This window comes from Toxoplasma gondii, chromosome XI (assembly GCF_000006565.2).
Source record: "Toxoplasma gondii ME49 chromosome XI, whole genome shotgun sequence".
NCBI lineage: Eukaryota > Apicomplexa > Conoidasida > Eucoccidiorida > Sarcocystidae > Toxoplasma > Toxoplasma gondii.
The window spans coordinates 539,470-562,564 of NC_031479.1; the positions used below are offsets into that span (position 1 = coordinate 539,470).

The window sequence follows — 23,095 nt, forward strand, 5'->3', positions numbered from 1 at the left end:
TGAACGAAAGAGGACGGATGAACGGGTGAACAGACGAAGAGGCTGAGGCCAAGTGTGGCGAGAAAAGGAAGTGAAAAGGACACCCGTGCTGGAAAGCGCGTGACGGGCTCTTTTTGCTTCGAGAGCGCTGGAATCCAAGCTACCGAACTCTGAACAAAAACAAGCGGGTGTTTCGGGAGTTTGGATAGAAAGTAAAAACAGACGAACTCCCCGAACGGTAACAAAACAGATTATGCCGAGACGAAAACGATGGCACGGGATTGTGGTCCCAGAAAGAAAGGTTCTGTGCGCCAGCCTGCCAGGCGCTCTCTCTGTGCGAAACAAAGAACGCGGTGTGCAAGCCATACATGCAGGGTCTAGTATGAAAGAAAAGGACGATCAACACACTTTTTGACTTCAGCCTACACTGTAGGACGCAAACAGTCGACAGAGAGCAAACGCCGAGCTCCAAGCAGGTGCCCTGCAAGTGCACAGCTGCTGCATTTTTCCACTCTTGTCTCTTCTGTGAGCGTCACAAGAGACAAAACGGTAAAGAAAGAAGGGCGTAACGGATTTACCGATGCACAGCCTCGGCGAGAAAACACCGAAGCCCCAACAAAAGTGATCCTCCGGGCGACGCCGTCTCCGCAAAAAGGGGAGAGCCAAACGCTGCCGGCGTTTTTGTGGACCGGGAAAAAAGCAGAGGAACAACACCTCTGAAGCTCGGGTAGAAAAACGGATTCAGGAGAAGCCGATTCCTTCTTGGGGTGACAAGTGGAGCCTCGGCAGCGGTTCACGTCTGTGCGCAAATAGGACACTGAGATGGCAGAACGCATGCCAGCTACATGGCGAACGCATTTTTCCCCAAAACACACATGCTGTGGATTTCACAGGCTGAAGCATAAGCCGGGTAAAAGTCCACCAGCCTGCGCATAGCAATTTTGTTATCAATTTTCTACGCGAGTGTCCAGAAGCTTCGTGTACGTATCTCTTTGATGTCACGTAGGAAAAACAGTAGGCAACTTCAAATGTCACAGGCATCACGAGACCCTCCTACACAGATGCGTGAAGGACTGGATGTGACTCTGAGCCTTCCAGCAGTCTTGTTGCCTGATGCTTGGGTCGACAGTAAAGGACCCAATGGCTTGTCAAACGCTCAGAGACGTACAATTGGTGACAGGCAAGCTTCACACGTCTCGAAAGCAATAACGCGGCGCAGACTCACTATTTCTGAAAAAGCTCTGCAGGTCGGCGACAACAAAGTGCTTCGCTGCAGAGCGTTGTCTTTCCATTAGCAGCTATTTGAAAAAAATTACAATAGCGGTACAACATAGCTGCTTTACTATATCACACCGTCTTGTCTGCAACTCTGGATACGTCTGGGAGCTCCGTGACCTGGGAGTGATTCGTGGCACAAAATCGTGTCGCGTGATCGTCTGCGTGTGTTAGACGAGAACAGACGTCAATTGTTAGTCGTGAAACCAGCAGTGGAATAACGGAAATATTGCTACGGTTGTCCTGCAGCAAACGCATGGGCGACCGGCTGGCACATCGGACTCGAAATGAAAGACTGTACCACAGAGGAGTCGAAGTAGCCATCTTATCAGAGTATCCGAGGGTTCCAGGTAGTTCATATGTAAAGTTTACGAGGCAAGGAACGTTAAGGAGTCCATGGGATGGTGAACTGTTAGAACCTCCCAGATCACGGCGGATTCTCGACCAAATAGTTGTGTTCATCTGAATGTGAGACACACGCATCTTGTGACAGAGTCTCAAGCCTGTAACGATTTCGGCAATGGGACACAGTGTTTGGTACTTCACGAGAAACCCATCAAGTAAACTTTCATTGGTGGAACGGGATTGAAACGATGGGATACCACTATTGAGCGAAAGAAAGCGGAGCCCTTTGACCTCTGCAGTGAAGAGTCAACTAGAAGCTCACGAAGATGATTTGGCACTCAGTAATTCATAGTGATCACACGACGCCGAAGGCAATAATTACCGAGGCAAAGGAGAGATGCCTTCCGCACCCGTCTGCCTCGTTGGCTTGTGCGTTGTCATCATTTTCACACTTGATCCGCAAGCCACCGGAGATCAAGAAACGCCCCTTCACTTTTGCTATGTATCGACGAAAAGAGCGAATGGGGGCTGCTCTGCTGGCTGCAGGATGTGTGCCTTCTGAAAGAAACTTCACTGGCATCGTGTCAGCCTGCTGCCCAGTCCGTCGGCGCTTCGGCAAGTGTGTGGATGGAACGCCAGCCAGACCGTCGGCAGGCGCTGTGTCCTTACTAACATCCGGCCTTCCAAGAAAGCTAACAACTTTGGACCACGTTTTTTCGGGAACAGTTACCGAAGATGGCGTTTGATAGGAGAATGTCGGATCTGCCCTACCTGCAGCATCCTGCAGTGTGGCACTGATTTATTTTCCGTCCTCAGTCCTCTGCATTCCGTACTGCTTTTAAGCACGCTAGTCTCTTGAGATCCTTGGAGAGTGCTTTTCGCGTCAAGAGCTCTGCAGGAAGAGCTCCACAGGCGTAGTGCTGTCGCAGGGAGGGGAAAGAAACACATATCATCTGTAGCTTTGTCCACTGAATCTGTTGTGAAGCCTGGATGTCCTCACCGATCCCCATCTCAAAATCCCTGAGGCAGGGTTGACTGTGTGTACTGAAGCCGCTAAATCTGCAGTACGTGGCCATTTGTCGATTTGTTGTAACCATGTAGCTGCAGAGTGCATCAACATGGTCTACTGAAATGATACGCAGAGCCAGTCTTTCGCAGGCCACCTACTTGGTTCCAGCAGACGTCCGGGGAAAAGAGAGGCCGAGCACGCGGAGTCTGTCTCATAATCTCTGAAACAACTACAGTTCGGATCTCGTGGACCACAGCAACTTCGAAAGAACATATGAAAGTGAAACTGAGGGCACCACAACAATCGGCAGCTGTGGGTGGCAGCCGTATCGGTGCCCCTTTAGCGCCTGCCGTCAAGATCATGTCCCTTTCCAAAGTTTTGTCTCCACTTTGTGCAGAGGAACAAGGCTGCTCCGTCTCGATAGCAATTGGATGTCTTGTACGCGGCAAGTTTTGGGCCTCACTCTTGTTGGCGGCTTAGCAGCACACTATTGTCTGAGGGGGCTCCGCGGAAAGGCTAGCCACAACTCAGGACGACCTCGTATGCAACTGTGAGGGAATCCTCCTGAACCTCAAAGAGAAGGCAGGTTTTCGAGAGCGCTGCCCGAATTGGTTCTGGAGCTATACACGAAGCAAAATCACTCGCTGAAAGTTGCGGACTCTTCCCTTTTCCTTCGCACTTGCAGGCGCATGCAGGCACGGGCAGTACCATCGAACGCCGCGAGAATTGGTCAACAATCGCCGGACAATGAGCAGCTCGGTGAGCTGGGCGACAGGTCATTGCAAAATTGGACTGCACAAGTTTTTCGGCTTTCCGAGTCGCTTCGTGTTTTCGCCTCTCCAGGCATTGTCAGCGTTTCCGCACGGTCGTGTCGAACGCAGTTACCGTCTCGAAAGTTTCTGCACTAACCGGATTCTTGTTGGCCTGGCACCTGTTGAGTAACTGGATGAACGCTTTTTACGCCTGGTATGTATGGATAATACTCGACTCTCGGGGATCAGAATCCGTTCACATGTCGAAATACGCGGGAGTTGCGTGGAATTTTCCCGCGGGCAACATCTCACGCAAGGTCTTTTTTTCTCGTGCCTCGGTCGAAAGAAGGGCGTCTCTGGGCTTTTCACGGATAGACACTTCTTCAAGTGTGCCGGCGGCTCCTCGTAGCCGGGTCTGTTGCTGCGATCTACTCGCCGCGGTCGTTGCCCACTTAGATGCGACAGACGGAGCTCACGAACGCGACAGGGAAACACTCCCAGCTCGCGCACGCAATGATAATCAACAGTGGCCTTCTCTTAGCTACAGCGGGAACTAGTGTGGAATCTTGAGCTGCCTCAAAGCATAACGCTCACACAGTGTTGGCGACTGCTCACAGGCCCCGACTGTTGCCCGACACAAATTCCGGACAGAAACAAGAGACTTCTGTACACTGGAATTGCTGTCGACGCTTCTTGTAACCTCGCTAACGTAGGCGCCGGCATTCAGATGCGGCGAGCGAATCCTCTGCCGCGAAGTCTGCAGCTGTCGCTCTTCGGCGCCAGCGACTGTAGTCTCAGCGTCTTGTTTCCGCATTGCTCGCAGCAGACTCTGTGCAAAAATTTCCTGGGCTCTGCCTGCGTCTACTCTGCAGCCTCCCTGTAACCGCCGTTGCTCCTCTTTTCTCCGGTATCTTCAGTCCTCTTCAGCGTCTTTATTGCGTGATCCATTCCTTGCCCGGTGCTGAGCCCATTTGGCGCCTCGCTTACCGCGGTATCTTCACGCCAACAGCGCTCGCGGGCACCACTCTTTTTGGCTGCGTGTTTCTTCGGTAAGCCTCTCTCCAGGTATCCGAATTCTTGCAATGCTTCACTGGATACTTTGGTGACCCTGCTGTATCGTCGTCTCCCCTGCTTCGAATTGTGCGTTCGGTTCCCCATTCTCGGTGGGCTTTTTCCCTGCCGTGTTTCTCGTTTCTGCGGCATGTTTCTCTGTCGTTTCGCAGTAGTTCTTCGTGGTCTCGTAGAAACACCTTCAAATCGGTGGTACTTACAGGAGACTCTGCTGCCCGTATTCAAGACTCTACGAGTCTTAAGCAACCCGTCGCCCACGGTGTCGCCTCCTCTCTCAGAGAGTCACGAGTTCACCTCCCGGTTTAGATCTCCCACAGTTTGTTTACCACATTAAGGTTACTTTGCACCTTTGCTCGCTAAGCACGCGCGCCTCTTCGCCGTTCCTGAGCCTCGCGTTGCCGCGGAAGTTGCCCCAGCTTCGTTCCTCGCCTGCGCTCTCGCTGCCTCCCCTGCCGCGTCTGCCTCCGTAGGTAGACACGGCCGAGGCGCGCCCTCCAGCCGCCTCCTTCTCACCCAGCTTCGCGGTTGCTGGTCTCACGGGCTTGCGAGGACCAGATGGCGGAAGCCGAGTCCCCACTCGTCGGCCCTGTCTCCGCGCTGGAGGCTTCGCCGGAGCAAGGACTTCTGTCGTCTTCGCCGTCTCTCTCTGTCTCTGCTGCCTCCGAGTCTCCGTCCTCCCTGTTCTCTGCCCCTTCGGGTCGCTGCGTCGAAGGAGCTCCCGAAGTGCAGAACAGTGCGTCGTCGTCGACAGAGGACCCACTGAGTCCCGACAATGCTCGAGGAGCCCCCGAGCGCCTAGACTCCAGATACAAGAGTTTCCCCAGACGCCAGGAGTCCAAATACTTCCTCGACTCTGTGCCTCATCCGCAGGTGTCGATGAAGGCAATCGCGACGGCGCACCTGCGACAAGCTGTGGAGCAAAAGCAGGAAGAGCCTCTGGAGGACTCAGTCCCCGACAGGCTGGCGTCTTTCGCGACAGGTCCGAACATCAACGGAGTGAGTCAAAAGAACGCCGGAGGGTGGAGTCCGTAAACTCGACGGTAAACTCGACGGTAAACTCGACGTTCCAGTGCGCCCTCCTACGCTGTTGCCTGTCTGGTGGCGTATACAGGATGCTCCTTACTAACGGAGTGACTTTGTAACTGCGCCCTTCGGATGTGTACGTAGGGAAAGGCCAACAAAGCAATTCACGGGTCTGAATTCGGAACTTCTATGGCTTAGATGAAACAGACAGAGCGATGAGATTTCAAGACTCGACAATCTGCGATGGGGGGGGGGGGGGGAAGTTGGCGGTTTGCGCGTGTGAACCGCCGGAGAATGCACGAAAGGCAGAAGCCGCGAGAGAGAGAGAGACGCAAGTCACACAGGGGTGGGAGTGAATGACGACATCCTTGGATTTCTGGAAAGAAAAGATGGATTTCCACTCAGATGGTGGCGGCAACAGTTTCTTCCAGGCCGTCAAAAGTGTGCAGAGGAGAAAGGCGTCGACAAGAAAAGCATACATCTTGCGGCGAAACAGTAACACAGAGAGACACAGGGCGTCGAGACGAGTTCCTTTATTCCATTTCGTGACCCCGTGCTTGAACGACGGCTGGCGCGTCTGCGATCTGTGTGACCAGAACGGGATGAGGAAGAGATAAAGGATGCGTCATATATAGAGGTGGTGTTCGCCGACTCTCAGCAAGGAAGCGAATTTCACGGCTGAACAGCCCGTCCCTGTGAAAACAAGGAGGGAGACCAGAGGGAAAATGTGGAGAGAAAACGGAGAAGGAAAGACGAATGGAGACAACAAACCTTTCGTCGGAACGTCTCCGTTCTTGCCAAGTGCTGCCCATCTTCACCCCCCTCCCCCCCCCCCACCCATTCACATTTCGTCTGGCTGTCCACCTATTGTCTCTCCTCTCTCTTCAGTTCTGTTCTTTGTCTCTGGTTTCTCTTGTTGTCTAGAATGCAGAAACGGGAAGCGCGGCAGACCCCGCGGGAGCAACTGCGGCAGCCACCCACAAGGGCAGCGTCATGAGCGCGGACCTCGGCAGATTTTACCGGAAACTCCTGGGTGAAGACTGGCGAGAGCAAATTGCCGAAATGAATCAGGAGACGCTTCTCGGTCCCTTCAACGGTATGCCAAAGGATTCAATGCGTGCATGCGGTGCTCGCTGTTTCCCGTCTGTCTCATCTGTCTCATCTGCCTTCGCTTTTCTCTACATTCTCTCTTCTCGGATCTCCTTGTGGCCGTCCTGCGTTTCTTTTGTTCTCGCCTTCTCCACATGCTGACCTATCCTCTTCCCCTTACTCATATGTATACATCTGTACAGACAGCGGCAACTCGCTCCTCGTGGGTGCTGTCCCTTGGGACGCTCCGTTCATTCTTTTCTAAGGCAGTTCTCGTCTTTCTTTCTCGGGGGGGGAGGGGGTTCGGCTCTTCTTCTCTTCGTGCCTACGTCTGTAGGGTGGTGAGCGCTCTGCTCCTGTGGGGCGTCTCTGCGGCGTCGGCGACTATGGCCGTTCTTGCGCCTCGCCCTGCCTCTATGTGTTTTTCAATCGTCAGCGCCTTTTCCGTCGTTCTGTCCCCTTGAACAGAGGCAAACGACGAGGACATCTCAGCCGGAGGCGGTCCCGCGACTCAACCTACCCCGTCAGTGCCAGGAGACGACCTCAACCTCCCCGACAAGCACCATGGAAAAGTCCGACAGAGAATTCGAAGACGCGACGTGACGGCTTCCAAGGACATTAGGTCAGAGCCGAAGCAAAGCAATCGAGGAACCGGGAAGAAGGAGAACGAATAGATAAACAAGAGATCGGCGTGACTGATTCGTTCTTCAGGCTCCCGGCGCTCATTTCGTTTGGTTCCATACGCCTCTTTCAAATACGCAGGCTTGTCGACGCAGTGGTCGGTTCTCCCCGCAGTTCGAAAGGAGGCCCATGGGGTCTTGCGTGCGTTTCAGCATGACACTGCTGCATTCTCTGGACTGTGTTCTCAGCGATCAAGTGGCGGACGATCTGCATCTCGGAGAGGATGAAGAGCCCCTGATCACTCCAGACGACATTGCGTACGTCCTGTCTTTCGCGGTGCCTCACAGAGGCTTGCAGGAGTTGTGTTCTTCCCGTCTTGTGTTGTCCTGTTTTTCAAGCAGTACCCTTCTCGTATTTTCTCTTTCACGGTCCAGGATTGAGCTGTCCTAGCCGATAGACACCATTCCATGCGCATGGAGACCTGCTGAATAAAGCGGTTTAGTCGATGCACAATACAATCGAAATCGGCAGAGCTCCGCCGTGTTCCCCTCTCTGAGTAAGGATTTGCGCGTGGTCGACTTGACCTCTGTGTGTCTCCATTCCTCTGCGTTTTTTCTCGGCCTCTCTCCATGGATCAACACCGATAAGATCCCTCGTTTCGCCGGCGTCAATTTTTTTGGCTGCATCTGTGCTCATCCCTCGGGAGATCGCGCTCCGGCGCTGCACCAGGACACTGTGTTTCTGCCGAGTTGATTCATTTCCTCGCGTTCTCTTCCGCTCCTTTGCTCACGTGCATTTCGCGCCATCGCGTCCGTCGTGCCTCGCGCGCGTTTCTGTTTTTTCTTCAACCAGAGAAATCCGAGCGACAGCGTGGATCCCTGCGGGCGAAGGCCTGCCGATCCTGAGTGAAATGGAGCTCGGCTATCACCGCGCCTGGGACGTCGGCAAGAAAGGTTGTCTCGCTGTCAAAGTCGACGGAATCTGGGACTCTGCGGTCAAGGGAAATAAAATGCGTTTCTTTGTCATGGATGGTACAGACACAGGTGAGACACTGGAAGAGAAGAGGTCAGCGCAGATCGTCGCACGCACAAGCCGTGGCGTTACTCGCACTGCCTTACATCGTAACCACTGGGGCTGTCTCAAGCAGTCCATTGGGGTGGTGGTGTGCTGCTGTCATGAAGAACTTTTGAGTGTCTGAATCTCACTGAAGTGAACTATCAAAACGAATGTCAAGTATTCGAAGCAGTCCGTCCACATTATCTTTGACTTGCAAATATGCACGGAGCGAAGTCTGCTTTGCCTCAACATACCCCTGTTGCTCTCAAAGACACGAGGGGATGTTTCCTTGTCTGGAGGCTCCACATCGCAGTGAAAGCTCGTGCCAATAAGGAGGCCTTTCTGCGGTGGTGTCTGCTTGCTGGTGTTTTGGAAAGTTCCATCTCCACACACACACCGGGGTCCACGGTGTAAGAATAAGAATATCGACACCACGCAGTCCGACCCCCGCAGCCTCACGGCCTTCCCTACGTGTACACACATGCACACACACCTAGTAATACACATATACACATATACATATATATATATATATGTAGAAGTATTTGCGTGGGAAAGGCCATGCATGTGGGGAGAGGGCAGGTGCGACTGTCGGGAATGTTGCGGTGCGAGAAAGTTCCTTTTGCAAGTCGTCGTTTTTTCATGGTTTGATGGCGGAAGTGACGGGTTGCTGCGCCGTCCCTACCAGAGTCGTTTCTAACCTTCTACACCAAGTCGGATCTCCAGGCAGCGCGAGGCCTTCAGTCGGAAAAGCTCGGCATCATTACAGCGTGGGACATGCGAGATGGCTACTGGAATTACCCAAAGAAGAAGATTTTCATCCAGCGATCAGACCGGAAAAACCGAGAATGCATTCTCGAGGGTTTCACTGCCGAATTCTACGATGCTATGCTCCTGTGCATCTGGTAAGCCAAGTCTGCCAATCGACTCCCAGCGCCCAGACATACAAAATACCACCGCAGGAGACGTTGCCCTCGCTCTCCATGTGTTTGACTCTCCCTGTGTCACGCTGGGTTATCTATGGAGCAACGTACTTCTGTGGAGGTGTGGAGTCGAAGCGCGAGGGGCAGAGAGCGCCAGGCCGGCGCTGAAATGACTGTTTCTGCCGATTTCTCTGTGTTTTGGTGGTCAGTTTGCCCTTGTTTCTCGTTCGTGTTTGCGCGGTCAGGGAAATGTGCGTTCAGGCATCGATCGAACAACTGAAGCACCAGCGACGACGAGAGCGGAACAAGCGGCGGCAGTCGTTGTGTGGGGGGTCTTCGACGAGTCGCATGTCCTGCCGGGGAGCCGAGACGTCGCGCATGTCGGCGGCGTTGGTGACCTTCAAGGACGTTCCACGGGAGAGAGGGAAGCGGAGTGAGGCTCCGCGTCGCGAGACCAGCAGAAGCATTGCTGTGATGCGCCAGGCCGCAGCTGTCCACCGTGAAGTGATGAAACAGCTGTGTGCGGAGTGGCGAAGCGTACTTCGCAGGCAAGGGCAGGCGGATGTGAAGACGTGGTTGAGGCGTCGCAGGGTGCGGCGAGACGGGGCTGGAGAGGCTGGCCTTGACTCAAGGTGCGGCAAAGACGGCCAGGCCTGTCGCCAGAGAAGCATGCGCCGCACGGTTTCTGGGTCTGGAACGTCGACAACTCTTGAAAGGAAAGGGAGCCGGGCTGCGGCTTGGAGTCGAGTGGGCACGCATGCAGACTTTGGAGAGCGAGGCGGCGCCCAAGGCGTCGCGCCCCCTGCAGATGGCGCCTGTGAGGGGGCGTCTTTTCCTCCGGACGCGTTTGGGAAGCCTGCAGGCAGAGCGGGGTCCCAACGAGAAGTGAACGGAGAAGCCAGCGGGGAAGGAGACGCCCGTGCTGGCGAGTTGTCGCCCGAAGAACGCGAGTTTGCGTGGGGGGGAAGCGGAAGCGAATCGAGCGGCTCTGGCGACTTGAGAGGAGAGCTGGACCGGGACAGGCCGTCGTCAGGGAGTGGCGAGCTCGGGGGGCTCCGCGGACATGTGCAGAAGGTTCTTTCTCTTCAGCTTGAGAAGAGACACTCTGCGATGATGAATGGTAGCAGGGAGAGATTCGAGGCAGAGAGTCCGACGTCAGACTGGCGGCGCGAAGACACCGGTCAACTTTCCTCGCTGCCCCTCGACGGCCTCCCTCACTTCAGCTCCTCAGGCGAGGGCTATCGACACATGCCCTACAGTGCAGGTTCAGCGCGTGGACGGAGGAAGAGCATGGCCGCGTCGAAGCGGGGTGCTGGAAACGGGATTTCTGGTTCCACCGTCAAACTCAGCAAATACGAGTCTCTCAATCGTGTGCCTCCTGCGAGACCTCAGGGCAACGAAACGCCTCTGTTGACTCCCGGGGAGATGACGCCGCGGGACCCCGAGGACGAGCGGCCCAAGTTCGGATAGGACGGAGAAGAAGAGCGGAGCGTTTGCGGAGACGAGGTTCCTCGGCATGGGAGGAACGTGGAAAGGGACGGGAACAGAAGGGAACGGACGCGGACGTTCAGCGCGGAGTTTAGTGAGCAGAGGCCTCGACAGAGGGCGGAGGAACAAACCATGTCGTCCTGTCCACCCTGAGAGCTGAACATGTTTGTGGCAACTCTTGGAATGAACAAGAGACGAAGCTGTAGGGGAATGCAGGTAACTGATGGGGGTCAAACAAAGTAGGCCAGTTGAGGCCAGTGAACGAACCACGCATGCGTCGAGGGGTGTGCCGGATCGGGCTCTTCTCGTTCACCGGGTCCCTCACACAAATGGACAGACTCGTGATCGGTGTCGAAGACAGCGAACCAAACAGCCGTCTGTTTCGGCGGGGCGGAAACGGCGTGCTGAGTTTTCGTACTCTGAAAGCAGTCACGTGGAAAACTTGACTCTTTTGTGGCATGAAGGACCTGGAAAGCTTTTTGTCCTTGTGAAAGAAACCGTGGGTGCGTCCTCGCTTCGCTTAGAAGACGCCAGACCTTGTGGACGCACGTGTCCGCTGTTTTAGGACGTTGTCACTGGCGGCATGGAAGGCTCCTTGTCGGGATGGGACCTACGCAGAGGGAAGAGTCTTTTGTGCATGCAAGGAAAAACAACAAGAAGGTGCAAAGCGACCAACTGCTTTTTCAAAGGCAGCAGGGACTGTCACCGTATTGGAGCTTCCTCTGCAGACAGACCAGAAAAGCAGCCTCGGTGGCCTCGTGGATTCTTGGCACTGCCCGAAGTATCGAGGAACAGTGCAGTCCTGAGGACAGCTGTTGTCTCTTGTCTGGAGGATAGTCCCGTTGAGTAGAGGAAACGAACACGCTGTCAAGTCCTTGGCGTAAAGATTCAGAGTGGCACGCAACCTAAAGTGTGGAGGGATCCGCGTCGACATACAGCGGCAGATGTGCTCCGTGTATTCTTGGACTGTCTTCATTGACACTTGTCCTGGTTGCGGTCTCCGTTGTTTCTAGTGAAGAAGGTACCCGTGACGCTCGTCCTTCGGTAATGTTTTTTGACGGGCTTGCCTGAGGAAATACGGGTGTGCAGGGAAGCGAGAGCAGAGGAGTTCCCAGTCTCGCAATTGGGCGGTGCTTATTCACATTGAACGGACGAAGTCGTCGTCATTTCCGCCCAAAACATTGCAGAATAGACGACACCGACCGCCTTCCCAGTGCAAGTGAATGGGGTCGAGTCTGGTACTCACGACTAGCCAGATGGAGGTACATTCGAACACACACTGGAGGCAGCGTTTTTTTCGTTTCAGGCACCTCGACACCTCGTTGATCCTTTCTGCTCTAATGCATGAAGAAGGGATTCACAAAGTGCTTCTCGCTTTGCCACATAAATGGGGTGCGGTAGCACCGGAATGCTGCTATCTTCCGCGATGAAGTGAAGAAGCTGGGGCTCCGCCCTCTCTGTTACAGTGCCAATAACTTATGCGATTGCTGGAGTTTCTTATATAACATCCACAAGCATTCCAGACCCGGGGCGAGTCGGGCTTTCATCTGATGTGAAAGCTCACGAAGCTCGACAAACACATTATAAAATAGGGTGGCACAGGCGACCCCCGCGAGCCGCCCGCGATTGCCTTAATACCGCGATTGCTCTTGAACCTGTAGCCGCCCACACAACCCCCGTGGGAATCGCGAGGCTACAGTGACTGCCGACAGATTATATGCACGTCACGTGACAACATCCTTTTGAGCAGTGGTCGCGATAGCACTACGACGAGTTCCTCGAGGCGCCCCGCCAAGTTTGAGATATATCTTGAACCTTGAAGTGAGACACTGCAGGGATTCATGGTCAGACATTTTTCCTAGCGGAAGCAACAAGGGATTCTGAATCTTGTCGCTCCGCCTACGCGGAAGAACGGCGGACAAAACTATCGGCGTAGATTCCGACACTGTGAACATCAAACTGTGCTTGCCATTGGCGACCTCTAACTGATATTCGTTCTGGTGGTGAGATGGACAAAGCGCCACGGAAATCCTTCTGCACGTGACGTCCCCTAATCGCTGTTGATGCTCACGGAGAAAAGGCTGAGGATCAAAGGCAAAAACAGCAGAGCTAGCCTGCTGTGGTCTACAATGTCAGGTCCCGCCCAGCCTCGACGAAGATTTTCTCTCAATGAAACGGAGTGAGCCATCTGAAGAGCCTCACTGCATTTCTCTGACCGAACGCTCGCTTGTTAGCATCTCAAAGACTGTTCATAAAGAGTGTGAATCTCTTATACTCGCAGAGAGGAAACGCATCCATCCTTTGTGGCTTCCTGGGCTGCAAAGTGTCGCCTCGGCGCCCAGAGGGCTTACTACTAACAACATGATCTCGGAATTGCACTCGGGTTGAGTGAGCTGCGGGCAACGTTCTGCAGAAAAAAAAGATTCAGTTCCCATCCGGGGTTGGTGTACTTTGGAGTTCAGCATCGTCTCTATCCATTGTTCAGTACTATGGCTATTCTCAGATCACCACCTAGGAACGAACTGAGGATAATTACAAGACAGATTAAAGGCGGCATTCTATCCTCGAGTGTTTTTGCTCTACACGTTGAACCTCATCGCATCTACCACCTCAGTCTTGCTGTCGCCAATACAAATTCGCACGTGGTACGCGTGGTGCACCGCAATCCTTCCCCTTGCATGACCTTCCCCCCGTCCCCCCGCTCTTGTTCCCGTAGGACTCGCGGATGCAGCACACTCTTTCATCCCGTGGGCAGCGGCACTCAGCTATCATCATCTTCAGTGCTGAGCAGTTTTGACGGCGAGCTGTGCTTTGCCTTTGCTTTCCCGCGTGGTACACCGATTCCGCGATCTATTTAACATTGACACTGTGCCGTTCAGCTCTGGTTCGCGCGTCAACCTCCAGGGTGCCACTTGTCGGATCCTTAACCCTATCGCGTACAAACATTCCCTGCCCCGCCAGGTCCAAGGTGAGTTCGGTTTATGGTGTGACAAAAATTCGGCACCGCGGAGCAAAAAGCGCCCACCTGCTTTGGTGCTTGTGTGCTGGCTCAACGAATGGACTTCATTTCTGTCCCAGTGGTTTCGAGGTCACCGACTCTGATGTGTGTAGCGCGACGCTTTTGCCCGGGTTCACCGTGGACACTGTTCTACTGCGCTGAAAGACCAGCCACTTTCGATTGCGTCAGAAATGCCAGTCGTTGTCATACAGACTTTCCCTAGCTTACAGTACCGCAGAGGGCACTTACTGCGGGTCCGGGCGTCCTCCCAGATGCGCTGAGGCTGCGCCGAAGGCATGTTCACTCGCACAGGTTCAGACACCTCCGCGTGATGGGCCAGCGCTCTCAGCCACATTTGACCGTTCGCAGCTCAGGTGCGCGGAGTCGACCTTCAGCTTCCGTGCGCTTGGATTGAGCATGCCCGTTGCAGTCAGGCGTCCGCGATTGTCTTCTAAATGCTGTGCGTCTGCGGTTCATTTCTCCACGGAGGCGTCAATTGTGTGTTTGTCATTTCTGTGATGAGAACAGGTGTGTTGAAGCTTTCCAAAACGCGTATGGCTGCTGTGCCACACCGGACCTCGACTCTGGTGCTGCCGCGGCTGGCGTCGAGTTGGCGGTGCACAGCTGCGCCCTGGACCACATTCGAATTTTCCCGTCGTTACAGCGCAACATTGTGTTTCGCACTTTTGTCGCAGGAAATTCAAACCTTTCGAACGAAACATGGCATAAGTGCGTGGCGGACACGCCTCGTCTCGTCTTTGCTCTGACAACAGAGCGCTTCCGACAGAAATGCACGCCGCGAACCCGCAAGAAAACTCCAGACACTGTAGAAAAGAGGAAAGGCGGCCAGGAAGAGCAGGGCCCTGCTGCATGCGCCGGCGGTTGGAGGCGAGAGTGCCTCCCGGCTTGGGTGCCCGCAACGTTGCGTTTTTTCTCCCTGTTGCACGAGGAGGAAGCAGCGACTGGAATATCCTCCAGTTTTTCCAACGACGCGCGGTTGACGGAGAAAACTGCCGCGTAGGGGTCGTGTACACAGGCCGAAGGCTTGTTCCAAGTCACAGTCTCACCCGTTTCTTGCGGTCCACGGAATCGCGCGCGCCTCACCGTCCGACCGACCTCACTGGAAGCTGAGAAGCCACAAGGACGCAGCACCTTTTGCTCAAGTGCTGTCTCGTACATGCGGATCGCCTGCCGGGCTGCCGCAGTCGAGAAACGCTCTTTTCCGAAACGTGTCTCGTGCAGCGTACTCTTTCGATACGTTTCTCTGTCCGGAATCTGTGGTGCTTTACCGAAAGGCCGTTGGAGATTCCTTGTCCTCTCTCCATGGGCCCCCCTCCGACAGCTGCCTCTGGCGCGGCCGGGGGTGAACCACGACAGACGCCGGGGACATCCTCTGCCGTGTCTCAGTCGGCGGCTTCCGGTGGTGGCCTTCCATCGCCTACGAGCGCGTCTCCGTCCACCTCGTCTGCGCCTCCTGCCGCTTCTTCGATCTCTCCGCTTATTGCGGCAAGCTCATCGACCCCTAGCCCTGCGCCGTACGGTCCACCTCGGGCAGAAGCTATTCCAGCGCCGTCGACGGTCCCCAGCATTTCTCCGCCGCCTTCGTCTCCAGCCGGCTCTGGAGCCCCCACCGTGTCGTCCTCTGCGTCTCCAGAGAGTTTGACGAACGCTGGAGACCTACCTTCGTCCCCTGCCCTCCTTCAGCAGGCCCAGCCCGCCGTGAGAGGCGGAGGCCCGAGCCGACACAGAGGCGAAAACAGGACTCGACGTTCCTCGTCAGGTGCTCGCAGCGGCGCGTTGTCGGGACCGGGTGCGAATTCTGCCTCTGGAGGACCACAGCGTGGTGATGGGGGGTCTGGGAGGCTCAGTCAGCACCCAGGAAAGGGTGGAAGGGGCGATGGTGGCCACCAGCAAGCCGAGGTAGCGGCGACCCAGGAGGTGCCGCATCCAAGGGGGAATGAAGGAGGCAGCGCCCCGGGTTCTGCCAGCACACCGGCCTTGCCTGATCCCCCGCCTGCTGCAACTTCGCAGACCGCGGCAGGTGGTAGCCGTCCGCCTCGAGCTCCTCCCCCGGGCGACAATCGCGGGCCCTCTGGTGGAGGGGGGACGCACCACAAATGGCGAACTGGTGGTGGCGCCGCCCTAGGTGGGGGCCCGAATAACGGAAGTCCTGCAAATCCTGTGAACGCGAATGCTCAGAAGTTCTACAAAACAAGGCCATGTCCGTGGTACCTGTACGGACGGTGTATTCATGGTGACCAGTGCAGCTGGGCACATTCTGAGCAAGAGCTTCGGGGCTTTGGAGGCGCTAGAAACCCCGGCGGCGTCTCACCCAGCGGGAATTTCTCCGCAGGCGGGAGACAAGGAGATGGCGGGAAGAGTCGAGAACGGACTACAGGGTCAGGCGGGGGGGGCCTTGGCGGTCAGGCCCACGATGGGCTGGTCTCGACCAGCGGCGCAAGTCTGAAGGGGCCGGGCCTTGAGGGCTCCGACAGTGGAGGCAGCGGAGGGTTCGGACGCGGGCCTCATGGCGTCCTTGTGGCTGCGGACGCAAGCGACCGAGGGATGGACTCTTCTCAGGGACACCATAGCGGAGCTGGAGGCCCCAAAGGCGCGGGGGCTTTAGGTGCATCTGGCGGCGGACTTGTGGCTACAGAAGCTACGGTTGGTGTGGGGCCGCCCGTCAGCGACCGAACAGTCGGGTCAGAACTCCCGCATCACCATGGCGGAAGTACCTGGGGAGGGAGCCTCCGGGGTTCGACTTCCACTGGGTCTTCGTACCACCACCCTCAGCGGCGTTCAGGAGGGGTTGAGGGAGGCGGCGCGGCGAGTGGGAGAAGCGCTGGAGGAATGCCTCACTACCCTCACCATTCACATAGGGAGAGCCGTGATCTGGCGTCCGACGCCGGGGGTCCACGGTGCCGCGGCACTGGAGTTCATGTGGGGACAGGAGACCGGCCTCTCCATGGACAGCATGCACACGACGGGTCCGGATCTTCCGTTCTCTCTGAGGCAGGCGCGGTCCATCCTGGTGGAGGGAAACACCCTGTTGGTGGAGGCACCATGGGGGGAACACAGACAGGTGGGGCTGGGACTGGGGCGCGCGGAGGCGGTGGTCATGGCGCGTTCCACTACGGACCAGGAGGGTCCCGCGGTCCCGACAAACGCAAATCGTGTCCGTACTTATCGCGGAAGTCCGGCTGCTTTAGAGGTGCCGAGTGTCGCTTTGCCCATTCGGAGGAAGAGGCGTTGAACGCGACGGGCCGACACCAAACTACGATGACTGGATTTGGAGGCCTGAGCGCTGATGGTTCGCTGCCTGGAAGCATCAACTCTGGAGGACCACACGCGAGTACCTTCATGATGATGCAGAGAGGCGATCCCGATGGCTTAACTCGTCGAGAGGGATTGGTCGATCCTGCAGAGGGATTTCCCACAAGCCATCCAAAGGTATCGGAGAACTATGCATTGGTTGGTGCGATGAGTGGTTACGACGGAGCCAGCTTCATTCAGGGTCCCAGTTTGCCCTCGCAACTCGGGATGGAGGCAGAGAGAGGTGATGGCCGAGGTCACGACCTGCCAGAGAATCGGGCGCTTCGGGCAGCGGGGGGACTAGCCGGGAGTCAGGGCGAGGGGGACAAAAGGGACTTGCCTGCCACGGGGGCAGGAGGAACGACAGCAGGTAGTCGTGACAGAGGTGGCGCTCATGGCGGATTTTCGGGGCCTGGAGGAGCCCTGTTGCAAGCAGGACTGGCATTGACTTCGTTCGAACCAGGAGGAGGAGGGCTAACTGGCAGTGCCGGCCACCCTCACCGCGCTCAGGGGGGCGACACTGCCGCACAAGGTCACCGCGGAACCGGTCCTCACAGTCGACGCGACGAATCTGGTGAACCAGGCGGCCGAGCGGGTGGAAACGGAGCTGCCTCACCTCCGTCTTCAGGGTCGGCACGGCAGACTCCTGGGAGTCACACGAGTACAGCTTCCAGAGAGCAGTTGCCTCAGCATCCGACGCCCAATGCAGTGGCGGCGGCAGCGGTGTCGGCCGTGGCAGGTACACGCCTGCCGCCGAGTCTGGCCTCGATGGGGTCTTATTGGCTTCAGATGTCGCCTGCGGCAGCGCATCCGCTTCCACATTCGACTCAGCCTGGCTCATTAATTAGCCCTGGTGGACCTGCGGCATCGTCGGGGCCTCTGGGCTCCAGCTGCGTCCCGCCATTCGGAGCGATGGGTTCCACTGCGTCTCAGCAACACGCGCTGATGATGGGAGCTGGTGGACCACATAGTGGGCACCCAGGAAGTGGAATGCTACCTCCTGGAAACCAACATGGGCTCTATTTGGCTCCAGGAACGCCAATCAGTGGCGCGGGCGCTCCCGGAGGCAGCAGTGGATTGGTTGGCGTAGTGCCGGTGCCTATGATGCAGTTTATCGCGTCCACGGAGGAGCTCAATGCAGCAGCGCCTTTGTTTTACGAAGATTAGGGGAGTGGAAGATGGCAGAGAATGGTACGACGGGATTGATTTGCAAGAGAAGCCACTTGAGTCAGTGCGTATCGTGTCTTGTCCGATGATTCGAGATAGTTCCGTACATATGTGATTATTGTAGCGGGTGGGCATGGGAAAGACCAGCTCAAGAAACGCCGATGAAGTGATCTGTGAAGAGGTGCGTGGGGAGGGGGGGGGGCACTCAAAGCAACGGCAGAAAAAGGAACCGCAGTACAGCTGCGGTGTGTCAGTTTTTGGCTTGCAAGCGAGGTTGTGGAACCGAGGGAAAGCAGGCGTATCCTACAACGGGTTTGTTGTTTCCGCGTCTCATATGTTGCAGCCTGGTAAAAGACGGTCTTTTGTTCATGTCCGGTTGGCCTGCGGCAGGTACTGTTTAACACATCAGTCATTTGAACTATGTGTGCACTTTTTCCGACTTGCGCTTCGTGTATCAATGCGTCACAAGGCACTGGTCCCATGAGCTCCCTCTGTGAAGCGATTGGTTGGTCGCTTCCAACCAACATACCGTCCCAGTCTTCGTAGATGCGGCGGAACATGCTGCGAACTGGTTTATTTGCCAGACGATATGTCGACGCATCTTGCGACGAAAGTTCGTGTCGCGCGCCGTAGATCGTTCCAGGAGAATCGATAGGGTAGAAGTGCCTTTGCGTTCTGGTGACTCAACTGGTGCTGCTTACTGCAGATCACCTACACTTATACACCCAGAGGACTGCTGTTGGAGACAGCCGTGAAGCAGCGTGATACTCCCGCGACATTCAAGCGGGGATCACACTCGCGCGGAAAAAAATCAGGGCCCTATAACTCAGGTAACGAACACCCGGAGATGCAGACTGCCGCGTTGGTGCACACCACGCTGACTTTTCCTTCGGTGGGTAGGAGCTGTGAACATTATGAGTCATGCGTTGTGCATGCGATTTTTTTTGAAGCAGACCTGCAGAACGACGGCAGCTGGCCGCTGCTTTGTCGCCGTGTCCCATGTAAACATCGCATGCCATACTTTCACGTCTTAACTTGCGTGGGCCGCGCCATTACGACCGTACGATACTCTACAGTGTCACAAGATATCCTGCGGGGGACTGCGCTTGGCGCGTGCACGCTCCTGTCGCGCTCTTTGCATCTTTCAACAGTGTCAAAAGCACGCTTTCTTGTTCGCACTCGACACGAAAAACGATCCGCTCGTTAAGTCCGACACCTGCTGCGATTTCAACTAGTTAGACACGTGACGAAGCCCTCTCCAACATACAGGCGGGCAAATCTGAACGGACACTCTACACTTTACACCGTATTCGCCCAACAGCAACACGAATCTAATGTGAAGCCTGAGCTGCATCGGGTGCAGAATGTGATGCTGCCCTAGGGCCCTACTGCCAAAAGAAGTGGGAGAGCAGGGTATCTCATGCTGACTTTCATCGCTATACTTCAACTGTTTTAACACTGTAGACACCTGATCGCAGCCAAGCTTCCGGAACATAGGCCATTCCGTGAGTGGCGGAGAAAAACAACAAGCACCTGTTTGAACCTGGCGTCGGCCGACCGCTCAAACCTGACACGCAGTGGACTACGCCGACGGATCCGGAGCGTAACGGAGGTAATTTTTTCCAGATGGGCATTCCTTCTTCTCGAAGCCCTTGGGAAGCTTTGCCTTCGCTTCCTCGTCCGTAAGGGTTGGCTGCACCATAACTTTGTCGCCAGGGAACCACCCTTCAGGAGTGGCAACGGGGTACTTCTCAGCAAGCTGAAACACGGCAAGCAATACACACACGCAGAAACGCATCCACGCTGACGCTTGCCACCTTGCTTCTTCATCACAGCCATACACGAGGCACACACCTGCAGTGTGCATTTACAGGAACCGCGTTGCGAGTAGGCCCCTGTTGTCCGCCTTCGCCGATAGAGTGGTGAGCAGCTCTAGCGCAAAGGGGCTTTCTGCGGCTACGGAGATCAAGGCTCCTGATTTTGGGGGCTGAGCTCCGGTACTTGATCGTAGTTTGGGATGGAATCCCCGAACAATCTCATTTGTTCTCATACCTGCAGGGCGTCGAGGGCTCTGAGAACCTCTTTGAAGTTTCGGCCCACCGTAGCGGGGTAGAGTATGAGACCCTTGACGCGCCTGTCAGGCCCGATATAGATCGCTGCGCGGCAGGTCACAGGGATGCCAGCCTTGTCTTTTTCTTCGGGGTCCATGATGCCAAGGTCCGTGGCCAACTTGCGCTCCGGATCTGCAATTATAGGGAAGGGGAGATCTCCGGACAGCTTGGCCACGCTCATAACGTCCTTCGCCCAGCCCTGTTTAACAAAGTTAGACAAGCAGCACGGAAACAAAGGACCCGAACTCCACCCCTCGATAGACATCACAGACATGAGAACCACAAAGCAAACGTAAGCTCCCCATTTTCTTTAATTCTTTCGTCACTGCCGCAGCTGCGCTCAGCAGCTCAACACAGTCTACCGGGATGGCGCGAAGACGCGTCCTGCGGACTGCATAACATATAAATGCTCCTTCCGCTATTCGTTGACTGCGTTTACCACGGGGAGCTAGAACAGAATATCAAGTTCTTTGCCTGGATGTTTGTTACGTTCCGTACAGTTGTAGGGAAAAGGTATGTTAGAGACTTAAACTAGCGTTGGATCACATTGTTTCATTCCATACTCCACGCTCAAACTTACCATACATAATACTTTTATGTGCGTGTCGCATATTACCATTTTGGTGTCCGCCTGTTGCAACTGACACCATTCCATCCAGCAGACCCACCTTATGAGAGCTGACGTCGTCACACGAGAAACCAATCAGCTTGCAGTTCCTCTTGGCGAATTCGGGTGCCATCCTCGCAGCCTGGGCAAGCTCTGTCGTGCAGACGGGCGTGAAATCATGGGGATGGCTGCACACACAGAAACCCAAAATCGCGAATGAATGAACACGCTGCCTTCCGACACACAGTGCCAGTTTAGTGGACGCGACACATACATTCAATGGAGAAGGGAAACTCCGACCCGGCTCGCAGGGTGGTTTGCTTGAGTGAGAACAATCAGACACCACCGTTATCGAGTCACTTCAGTCACTGACACTGCGTATTCTAACGAAATGATTGTTCCCAGAGGACTTGCACTAGGGTAGCACTCGACTAACAAACAAAATTTTACGCAGACACACAGCCTGTTGGATGTAGACACATGATTGGGAACGGCCATATTGCAAACTACGACACGTCCAGCAGTTCTCCCGCAGAACACCGCATCTTAAACAGGAGTGAAATTCGCTCTTTGACGGAACATCCGAGAGAAAGTATTGCGCAGTTGCGCACTTTATCGAATCCGACCCGCAGTGACCCTGGTTAGGGTGTCGTTTCCTGCGAGGTGGCCAGCGGGGAGAGGTGAAAAGCCAGTCGCTGTTCTCCTGACATCGCTGTGTTCATACCTCATAAGCAGTCCCCAAGAATCGCCAAGGAAGTCGTATAACTTTATTTTGTCGCCAGGGACGCCCGAGGCATCCGCATGGACATCGGGGAACGTGCTGCCGAGGACCAACATGGTTGTGATATGTTCTGCGACAGCACATGCATCAGAGCCGGACAGCGTCAAGATTCAAACGAGAAGTCAAAAGTTAGGACAAACTCTGTATTTTCACAGAGGTGAACCAGTAAATGACCACAATGACTGACGCTCCTTTCCGACTGCTGACGCGTGAGGGCGTTTCGGGAGTTCCACGAAATTGCGAGCAGGATTGCTGTACACAGCAACCGCCGCCGGGGAACTCGAGTTTCATGCAGAACATAACCTGTACAATCTGAGTATCGTCGTCTACGAGGACTGTCGTCCAGTTCTGTCTGTCGGCGTTTTTCGAAAGTGAGACCACTGGAGTGGCATCTGCGACCGTCAGCGCATGGGGTGCGCATCACTCGTCCCGCCCAGCTTACTTTGATGACAAGCTTTGATGGGGGACCTCTCGCAAAAAATTACAGGCACTTCTCCCTGAACAAGAAAAGTTCTCTTGTCTGAACATCCAGCGCCGCAGTGGTTTTCTGCTGGCCAGCGCACGGGGGAAGGCGCCACGCGCGCTGCGTAGACCCGCCTTCCCACGAGAGCAGTCAAGTTCTTGAGGTCTCGGCACACTTCTTGCAGACACGCGCTGCACACTGAAGCAGGGTTTCGACCCTGTTCTTTGGTTCTGACTTTCCATATCGTTTCCCTTGTGACTGCGAGAAGAACTGCCACGCAACTGAGGTTGACTAGGTTTCTCGTTGCGGCGGACGAGAGTCGAGACTGAAGAAGCACTGCGCTCTGGTCGTTGCAAGACGTGGGTGGGACGAGACAGGCAGCAGACGAGATGACCAATTGCAGTGTAAAATGAATGCATCGGCGTTCCATGCAAAGTTGTGTTGCGCCGTGAAAGCGTGAACTCGAAATTTCGTGGCTGTTGCTTCTGTGTGAGTGCATTTACTGTTACGACTACACACATAGCGCCGGGATCCTCTCAAACCCGAATAACGCGCTACGGGGGCGACGTGACACCGAAACGCCCTTTTCCATCGTGGCAGTTAAGACCACTAGCCATTTCCTAGACACACGATTTCCATGCTTTTGCCAAACGATATTTTAACTTGCGACTGCAGTTGGCTGTGGAAATTGTCGAAAAAACGCAACGTGGCTTATGTCTGCTACTGCCTAGGTGACACTCTGTCTGCCAAGATCCGCTTGACTACGAACAGCCTTGAATAAGTCTTGAGATACATATAGTTGAGGATGTTGTCACCAGACCCGTTCCCACGCACAGTTTCCCCCTCTTGCTTCCGTTTGCCGTCTGAGCATGAGAGAGCTGCCCTCCTGCAGCAACTGCCGACCGCTGTGTGTGTCATGCGCGCAACGACACACAAGGCCGTGAGTTCTATAACCGACTCTCAGGTGAAGATGCGCACATGTCAACTCACACACCGGTAGGCGAATCCGGACTGCGTCGCTTCCA

The 23,095-nt window shown here is 55.3% G+C and overlaps 6 protein-coding genes across 6 annotated transcripts; 3 read left to right on the forward strand and 3 right to left on the reverse strand.

Moving 5' to 3' along the window:
* Positions 1-234: 234 nt before the first annotated feature.
* On the reverse strand, positions 235-1,906 carry TGME49_309180 (hypothetical protein). The gene is made up of 2 exons (XM_018782565.1): positions 1,556-1,906; positions 235-778 (listed from the first exon to the last, which is right to left on the reverse strand). Exons 1-2 carry the CDS (start codon positions 1,611-1,613, stop codon positions 402-404), a joined length of 435 nt encoding a protein of 144 aa, XP_018635627.1. The 5' UTR covers positions 1,614-1,906; the 3' UTR covers positions 235-401.
* TGME49_309190 (hypothetical protein) lies at positions 1,577-12,827 on the forward strand. The gene is made up of 9 exons (XM_018782567.1): positions 1,577-3,367; positions 4,278-4,409; positions 4,902-5,427; positions 6,379-6,550; positions 7,012-7,165; positions 7,413-7,481; positions 8,017-8,207; positions 8,909-9,125; positions 9,389-12,827. Exons 3-9 carry the CDS (start codon positions 4,987-4,989, stop codon positions 10,611-10,613), a joined length of 2,469 nt encoding a protein of 822 aa, XP_018635628.1. The 5' UTR covers positions 1,577-3,367; positions 4,278-4,409; positions 4,902-4,986; the 3' UTR covers positions 10,614-12,827.
* On the reverse strand, positions 1,626-3,615 carry TGME49_309185 (hypothetical protein). The gene is made up of 2 exons (XM_018782566.1): positions 2,767-3,615; positions 1,626-2,519 (listed from the first exon to the last, which is right to left on the reverse strand). The coding sequence occupies exons 1-2, from the start codon at positions 2,968-2,970 to the stop codon at positions 2,412-2,414; spliced, it is 312 nt and encodes a 103-aa protein (XP_018635626.1). The 5' UTR covers positions 2,971-3,615; the 3' UTR covers positions 1,626-2,411.
* A 412-nt stretch (positions 12,828-13,239) lies between the features above and the next one.
* On the forward strand, positions 13,240-14,931 carry TGME49_309195 (hypothetical protein). Its single transcript, XM_018782568.1, has 3 exons — positions 13,240-13,343; positions 13,593-13,599; positions 14,158-14,931. The coding sequence occupies exons 1-3, from the start codon at positions 13,310-13,312 to the stop codon at positions 14,648-14,650; spliced, it is 534 nt and encodes a 177-aa protein (XP_018635625.1). The 5' UTR covers positions 13,240-13,309; the 3' UTR covers positions 14,651-14,931.
* A 21-nt stretch (positions 14,932-14,952) lies between these two features.
* On the forward strand, positions 14,953-18,302 carry TGME49_309200 (zinc finger (CCCH type) motif-containing protein; the record flags this gene model as incomplete). The annotated part of the gene is made up of 1 exon (XM_002364148.1): positions 14,953-18,302. One exon carries the CDS (start codon positions 14,953-14,955, stop codon positions 18,106-18,108), a length of 3,156 nt encoding a protein of 1,051 aa, XP_002364189.1. The 3' UTR covers positions 18,109-18,302.
* Positions 18,303-18,334: 32 nt separating this feature from the next.
* TGME49_309210 (peroxiredoxin 6, putative) lies at positions 18,335-23,063 on the reverse strand. The gene is made up of 5 exons (XM_018782569.1): positions 22,050-23,063; positions 21,551-21,677; positions 20,888-21,014; positions 20,161-20,418; positions 18,335-19,867 (listed from the first exon to the last, which is right to left on the reverse strand). Exons 1-5 carry the CDS (start codon positions 22,567-22,569, stop codon positions 19,691-19,693), a joined length of 1,209 nt encoding a protein of 402 aa, XP_018635624.1. The 5' UTR covers positions 22,570-23,063; the 3' UTR covers positions 18,335-19,690.
* Between the last annotated feature and the right edge of the window lie 32 nt (positions 23,064-23,095).